A 7,454-nucleotide genomic window follows, 5' to 3' on the forward strand; every position below is an offset into this window, starting at 1 on the left:
TTGTTTAAGAAATAAAATAAGAGAACTTGATCGTTTTACAAATGAAGATATTCTTAATTACAATTCTAAATTAAATGGGAATAATTCATTGTTAATATTATTATTATGGGTAAATACCACATCCACAAAAGCAAATGGGGAAAAAACAACTGCCAAACATGAACTGTTTCAAAAATGAATTCCGTATGTTCTTATTCACTTTGATTCGTACAAAAAATTCCAATGTAACTGCAAAAGCCATTTGTCATTGTTGAGCGTTGCAGCATCAATCACATTGAACTCGAGGAAAGAAAGATGGGACCAAAAGTGTTTTCTCTGCGGTGATTTCACCTCACTGACGCAGCATCGAAATGCGCTCTCCGCTTTGTGGTCAGGAGATCCCTTTGATCTGCTCAAAAGTAACTGATGAGGTGAAAAAGTAAGAATCCAGGCAGCAGTTTTTCTGGAGAGTTTAGAGGAGATGCAGGAAGATGAGAGACAGACAGGACAGGAAAATAGTTAAATAAAAACAAGAAAACAAAACAAAGTGTTGAAAAGTAAAATGTAGGTAGATTTATCTCCACGACACGTTTTTACCTGTATAAAACAATAAGTTATACACATGCAATATTTATACATCTGATACAGTACAGATCACCTTCAAAACTCTGTCACACACCCAGGGCCGTTTCAAGGCATTTTGGGGGCCAAGGCAAAATGACCCCACCCACCCCCACCCCCCCATAACTGAGCTCCCCAGAAGCCTCTGTGTAGTCCATACCCTTTCCAGTATTGTTAGTTATACAGTTTTTGTTAAAACCCTTCAGACATCACTGACATGTTCTAATATTATCAGATGAAAAACTAACTTATCAGACATGCTGTCTCATCTGCTTCTTTTCTAAATTTGTAAAAAGTAACAAAACCATTTGAAAGCCACTATTTGTGGATTCTCTGAAAGTTTCCATGGAGTGTGTGACAAATTATTTTTTCACTGATCCTATCGTCTAATCTCACAGCTGAAACAAGCATCCTTAATAATTTGTGCACAGGAAGCTTACCGATGCTGTAGTAAAACAAAAGGTATAATAACTTCTTATTAATAAAACCTTGTTGCAGCACTAAAGCAGAAAAATTAGATTTTGCAGTATATATGCTAAATATTTACATATGAATTGTTTTGGAGCCCTTTTAATGGCAGAATCTAATATTAATTTTAGTTCTTACAAAAAATGGGTCCCAACGTGGTTTGTGTGGCGTTGCCATAGTGTGACGTCATAGGCACAGATCCCCTGTCCTCTTTTTTGGAAATGGAAATATGGTCACCCTATATTAAACAAACTGTCCACCCGGGCTTTTGCGCTGCACAGAGACGCTTCGCTGCCTATGACTTTGAACGTCAGTTGAGAGTCAGTCTCACGCAGACTGACCAATGAAGAGAGGGCCTCAAGTTAAGACCCTCTCCTCATTGGTAAGTCCACACGAGGTGGGTCAAAGGTTACCCTGAGCGGGTTACGTGATGTCAGGCATTCAAGTATTGAGTATATTTACTGCATATTACAGTAAAATATTCTGTATGTGACCATATTATGGTGATCCTTGGGTCGTAATGATGGGGCTTTTGAATATTGTTGCCCAGGGTACAACAAAGTGTTAATCTGGCCCTGGTTGCATTAGGAACCAAACTTATGAATCGGGTTGTGGGATGGAGCCTGCTGTTGACTTTTGTATGCAGCGTGACAGCAGCTCTGCTGCGTGTTTGGAAAATAGCTTTTTGAAGAACCATTAGGAATGGGGGGGGGGGGGGGGGGGGGTAACTGCCATCCCGTGTTTGAGGTTGCCTCATTTACCACATGGAACTGACTCATGCTTATTCTGCTCTGTGGCCAAGCAAAGCAAACCTCAGTTCCCTGTTTTTTTGTCCCTTTTTCCTCCCCTCTAGGTAATGATGTACGACCAACACAGAATAAGTTCCACTCTATAGCCAACGGGATCTCGAGGACTTGATTACAGTCGCTTTTAGCCTGATAGTTTGTCCGTGCGGCTGCTCCCACCATCCCTTCTACGCTCGTCTGTAGTCGGCTGGCCTCTCTTCTGATAACTTCCCGTCCCTCTCTGTGGGTGAAGAAGACCTTGTCTGCTTTTCCAGTTTCCCACTTTTGGTTCCTGTTTTACTCTAAGCAGTGGTGCTTCCCTGGATTTGGATTATTCTCCATTAGGTAAGCCTATGACTAATGCATAGGACTTATGCACATTATAAGCAGCTAATTGTAATCCTCTCATTGTAGTAGATGGCTTCATTCGTTGAAGACCGGTGTTTTAATAGTTTGGTTTTATTGAACATTATTTTCTATGTGATTCTGTGGTTTTTGTCAGGAATTAAAGTAAGTTTACCAAAATGATTCCAAACGGATATTTGATCTTTGAGGATGAAAGCTTCCTGGATTCCACCGTGGCCAAAATGAACGCTCTGAGAAAGAGTGGCCAGTTCTGTGATGTTAGGCTGCAGGTAAGTCGAACCAACAAACAAACAAGTTGATTGTGACAACTTTTGACTTTGGCGCCCTCTGTCCAGGTGTGTGGTCATGAGCTGATGGCTCACCGTGCTGTCCTGGCCTGCTGCAGCCCCTACCTGTTTGAGATCTTCAACAGCGATATCGAGACTCCTGGAATCTCTCATATCACCTTTGAGGACTTGAACGCAGAGGCTGCGGAAGTTTTGCTCAACTATGCCTACACTGCCCAGTTAGCATCCAGTTTATCCATTGACTTGATCTAATTTCTGTGTGATGGTGAGATTAAAAAAATCAACTCTTTGTTGTTTTAAAACAGACTGAAAGCTGAAAAGGAGCTAGTCAAGGACGTTTACTCTGCGGCCATAAGGTTCAAGATGGAACAAGTTAAACAGGCATGTATTTCTTCATCTGCTCTTCCTCAAAAAGATCTTCTACTCCGAGTCCTCATTAGTCCTAGTTGCCCATGAAATGACTCAATTTTAACATCTTCAACTCAGATTTGTGGCGACTACCTGCTGTCGATATTGGATTCCCAGAATGCAATTTCCTTTCGGAACTTTGCCAGCTCCATGGGAGACCCCAGACGTTTGGCCAAGGTGGACGCCTACATCCAGGACCATCTGCTGGATGTGTCTGAACAGGAGGACTTCCTTAAACTTCCCAGATTAAAGGTAACATCAGCTTGTTGCTGTTCTACTTTTTGTTGGGAGTTAGCCACTGAGAGCGACTAGATCATTAGTGAAACTGGCATGTTTCTGTTTACAGTTAGAGGTGATGCTTGAAGACCACCTGACCCTTCCCAGCAACGGCAAGCTCTACTCGAAAGTGCGGAACTGGGTGCAGCGTAGCCTTTGGGAGAATGGAGACCAACTGGAGCAACTGATGGAAGAGGTCAGTATCAAAGCCCCTTCTCTCCTCTCAGACCGAATCTTCAGTCATACTCTGCCCTTCCCTTTCCTCTGATTCCTCCTGTTTGTGACCTGAAGGAGTGGGTAAAAGGACTGAAGTAGAACTGGCATGCTAACGTCATGCTTCTTTGTCAGGATTGTTCTTTTGTTTTCCTCTGATTTGAGGTTTTTGCAGTAAGAAACTCTGCATCCCTGACCAATACTTCAAATTAGAGGTGAGCCAAAAGAGCTGCTCATTGCTCTTGTTTTTCTTTTGAGTTTGTTTCTAGTGCTTTTTATTTTTTGAGTATGTGGTGGGTTCACACACAAACCCGTGTTAACGTTACAGGGCTTGTCTCATCTGAAACAAAACTCAAAAGGTTCTGAAAGGTCTGGTCCTTGATTTTTGTTTTCTCACTGCCCCTTTACTATCTGAACAGGTGCACGTTTGTTGCCCCAGCACTAACAGGCGCTCCTCCCCGTTGATTTTTCCTGTAGGTTTATTAGCAGCAGCAGGAGACCCGACCGAGGAGCCAGGGCTGAGCCACCAGGGTAAATGAGTCAGAGAAAAGAGGGAGGAGAGGACTACTGCCTCTCAGCCGCTCCTCTTTGCAGCCAAGCAACACTGTGCCCCATCTATCTCTCCTCACACAGATAAATCCATCCCCCAGTTTACTAGATCTCATTACTCACAAGCATTTAGAGTTTAGTAAACTAAGGCCCCCCCCCCCCCCCAGGGTCTCCCATGACAAATTGGTCTTAGGTGAAGGGTGAGACAAAGAACGGTTCGAAGGATCTTTCATGGCGGTTAAAACGAGGAGTCGGAGTACCCGGCCCGGAGGGTTACCGGGGTCCCACCCTGGAGCCAGGCCTGGGGTTGGGGCCCGTGAGCGAGCGCCTGGTGGCCGGGCTTTCGCCCATAGGGCCCGGCCGGGCCCAGCCCGAACCGGATACATGGGCTCGTCCAACTGTGGACCCACCACCTGCAGGAGGAACATGAAGGGTCCGGTGCAATGCGAATTGGGTGGCAGACCAAGGCGGGAGCCTTGGCGGTCCAATCCCCGGACAAGAAAACTAGTTTTTGGGACATGGAACGTCACCTCGCTGGGGGAGAAGGAGCCGGAGCTTGTGGCAGAGGTTGAGCGGTACCGGCTAGATATAGTCGGACTCACCTCGACACATTGCATTGGCTCTGGAACCCGAGACCTGGAGAGGGGTTGGACACTCTACTTTGCTGGAGTTGCTCCGGGTGAGAGGCGGAGGGCTGGGGTTGGCTTTTTGTTAGCCCCGAGACTCTCTGCCTGTGTGTTGGGGTTTACTCCGGGGGACAAGAGGGTAGCTTCCTTGCGCCTTCGGGTCGGGGAACGGGTCCTGACTGTTGTTTGTGCTTATGGGCCAAATATCAGTTCAGAGTACCCACCCTTTTTGGAGTCCCTGGGACGAGTGCTAGATAGTGCTCCATCAGGGGACTCCATTGTCCTGCTGGGGGACTTCAATGCTCACGTGGGCAATGACAGCTTGACCTGGAGGGGTGTGATTGGGAGGAACGGCCCACCTAATCAGAACTCGAGCGGTGTTTTGTTATTGGACTTCTGTGCAAGCCGCAGTTTGGCCATAACGAACACCATGTTCGAACATAAGGATGCCCACCGGTACACTTGGTACCAGGGCAGCCTAGGTCACAGGTCGATGATAGATTTTGTAGTCGTATCATCTGACCTGCGGCCGTATGTTTTGGACACCCGAGTGAAGAGAGGGGCGGAGCTGTCAACTGATCACCACCTGGTGGTGAGTTGGATCAGATGGCAAGGGAACATGCCGCGTAGACCTGGCAGACCCAAACGCATAGTGAGGGTCTGCTGGGAACGCCTGGCAGAAGAACCTGTCAAGACGGTCTTCAACTCCCACCTCCGGCAGAGCTTTGACCACGTCCCGAGAGCAGTGGGGAACATTGAGTCCGAGTGGGCCTTGTTCCACTCTGCGATTGTCGAGGCGGCTGTTGCTAGCTGTGGTCGTAAGGTGGCCGGTGCCAGTCGTGGTGGCAACCCCCGTACCCGCTGGTGGACACCAGAGGTTCGGGGAGCCGTCAGGCTGAAGAAGGAGGCCTACAGGGCGTGGATGGTCTGTGGGTCTCCGGAGGCAGCAGACAGGTACCGGATAGCCAAGCGGGGTGCAGCAGTGGCAGTTGCCGAGGCAAAATCTCGGGCGTGGGAGGAGTTTGGTGAGGCCATGGAGAAAGACTATCGATCGGCTCCAAAGAGGTTCTGGCAAACTGTCCGGCGCCTCAGGAGAGGAAGGCAGCAACTCGCTCACACTGTTTACAGTGGGGATGGGGAGCTGCTGACGTCAACTGAGGCTATAGTCGGACGGTGGAAGGAATACTTTGAGGAGCTCCTCAATCCCACCAATGCGCATTCCGAGGAGGAACCAGAGCTGGGAGGCCTGGGGATGGACTGTCCGATCTCGGGGGCTGAAGTTGCTGAGGTAGTCAAACAACTACACAGCGGCGGAGCCCCGGGGGCGGATGAGGTTCGTCCTGGGTATCTCAAGGCTATGGATGTTGTAGGGCTGTCATGGTTGACACGTCTCTACAACATTGCGTGGTCATCGGGGGCAGTTCCTAGGGAGTGGCAGACCGGGGTGGTGGTCCCCATCTTTAAGAAGGGTGACCTGAGGGTGTGTTCCAACTATAGGGGTATCACACTCCTCAGCCTCCCTGGAAAGGTCTACGCCAAGGTACTGGAGAGGAGGGTCCGATCGATAGTTGAATCTCAGATAGAGGAGGAGCAATGTGGTTTTCGTCCTGGCCGTGGAACTGTGGACCAGCTCTATACCCTTGCAAGGGTGATGGAGGGGGCATGGGAGTTTGCCCAACCAATCCACATGTGCTTTGTGGATTTGGAGAAGGCTTATGACCGTGTCCCCAGGGGCACCCTGTGGGGGACGCTCCAGGAGTATGGGGTGGGTGGCTTTCTGTTAAGGGCCATTCAGTCCCTTTACCAGAGGAGCGTGAGTTTGGTCCGCATAGCCGGTAGTAAGTCGGACCTGTTCCCAGTGAGGGTTGGACTCCGCCAGGGCTGCCCTTTGTCACCGGTTCTGTTCATCACTTTTATGGACAGAATTTCTAGACGCAGCCGTGGTGTGGAGTGCGTCGAGTTTGGTGGCAGGAGAATCTCGTCTCTGCTTTTTGCAGATGATGTGGTCCTCCTAGCTTCATCCAGCTCTGACCTTCAGCTCTTGCTGGGTAGGTTCGCGGCCGAATGTGAAGCGGCTGGGATGAGGATCAGCACCTCCAAATCTGAGACCATGGTTCTCGACCGGAAAAGGGTGGCTTGCCACCTCCGGGTCGGGGGAGAGGTCCTACCTCAAGTGGAGGAGTTTAAGTATCTCGGGGTCTTGTTCACGAGTGAGGGTAGGAGGGATCGGGAGATCGACAGGCGGATTGGTTCGGCGTCTGCAGTGATGCGGACGCTGAGCCGATCTGTCGTGGGGAAGAGGGAGCTGAGCCAGAAAGCCAGGCTCTCGATTTACCGGTCGATCTACGTCCCAATCCTCACCTATGGTCATGAGCTTTGGGTAATGACCGAAAGAACGAGATCGCAGATACAAGCGGCCGAAATGAGTTTCCTCCGTAGGGTGGCCGGGCTCAGCCTTAGAGATAGGGTGAGGAGCTCGGACATTCGGGAGGGACTCGGAGTAGAACCGCTGCTCCTCCGGATCGAAAGGAGCCAGTTGAGGTGGTTTGGGCATCTGGCCAGGATGCCTCCTGGACGCCTCCCCGGGGAGGTGTTTCGGGCATGTCCTGCCGGCAGAAGGCCCCCGGGTCGACCCAGGACACGTTGGAGAGGTTACATCTCCAATCTGGTCCGGGAACGCCTTGGGGTCCTGCCGGAGGAGCTGGTGGACAAGGCCGGGGAGAGGACGGCCTGGAGCTCCCTAGTTGGGATGCTGCCCCCGCGACCCGGACCCGGATAAGCGGAGGAAGACGACGACGACGAAGCCCCCCCCCCCCCCCCCCCCACCCTCACTCACATTATGATTATGTCCATTAGCACATTCATGAACCACCCAC

At 49.9% G+C, this 7,454-nt stretch overlaps 2 protein-coding genes across 2 annotated transcripts; both read left to right on the top strand.

The window, feature by feature from the left end:
* Positions 1 to 1,796: 1,796 nt before the first annotated feature.
* On the top strand, positions 1,797 to 2,996 carry LOC129160873 (influenza virus NS1A-binding protein homolog A-like). Its single transcript, XM_070543401.1, has 4 exons — positions 1,797 to 2,198; positions 2,356 to 2,488; positions 2,555 to 2,724; positions 2,812 to 2,996. Exons 2-4 carry the CDS (start codon positions 2,378 to 2,380, stop codon positions 2,960 to 2,962), a joined length of 432 nt encoding a protein of 143 aa, XP_070399502.1. The 5' UTR covers positions 1,797 to 2,198; positions 2,356 to 2,377; the 3' UTR covers positions 2,963 to 2,996.
* LOC139062476 (influenza virus NS1A-binding protein homolog A-like) lies at positions 2,996 to 4,071 on the top strand. Its single transcript, XM_070543402.1, has 3 exons — positions 2,996 to 3,166; positions 3,261 to 3,386; positions 3,881 to 4,071. The coding sequence occupies exons 1-3, from the start codon at positions 3,065 to 3,067 to the stop codon at positions 3,887 to 3,889; spliced, it is 237 nt and encodes a 78-aa protein (XP_070399503.1). The 5' UTR covers positions 2,996 to 3,064; the 3' UTR covers positions 3,890 to 4,071.
* Positions 4,072 to 7,454: the final 3,383 nt, after the last annotated feature.

This window comes from Nothobranchius furzeri, chromosome 13 (genome assembly GCF_043380555.1).
Source record: "Nothobranchius furzeri strain GRZ-AD chromosome 13, NfurGRZ-RIMD1, whole genome shotgun sequence".
Taxonomy (NCBI): domain Eukaryota; kingdom Metazoa; phylum Chordata; class Actinopteri; order Cyprinodontiformes; family Nothobranchiidae; genus Nothobranchius; species Nothobranchius furzeri.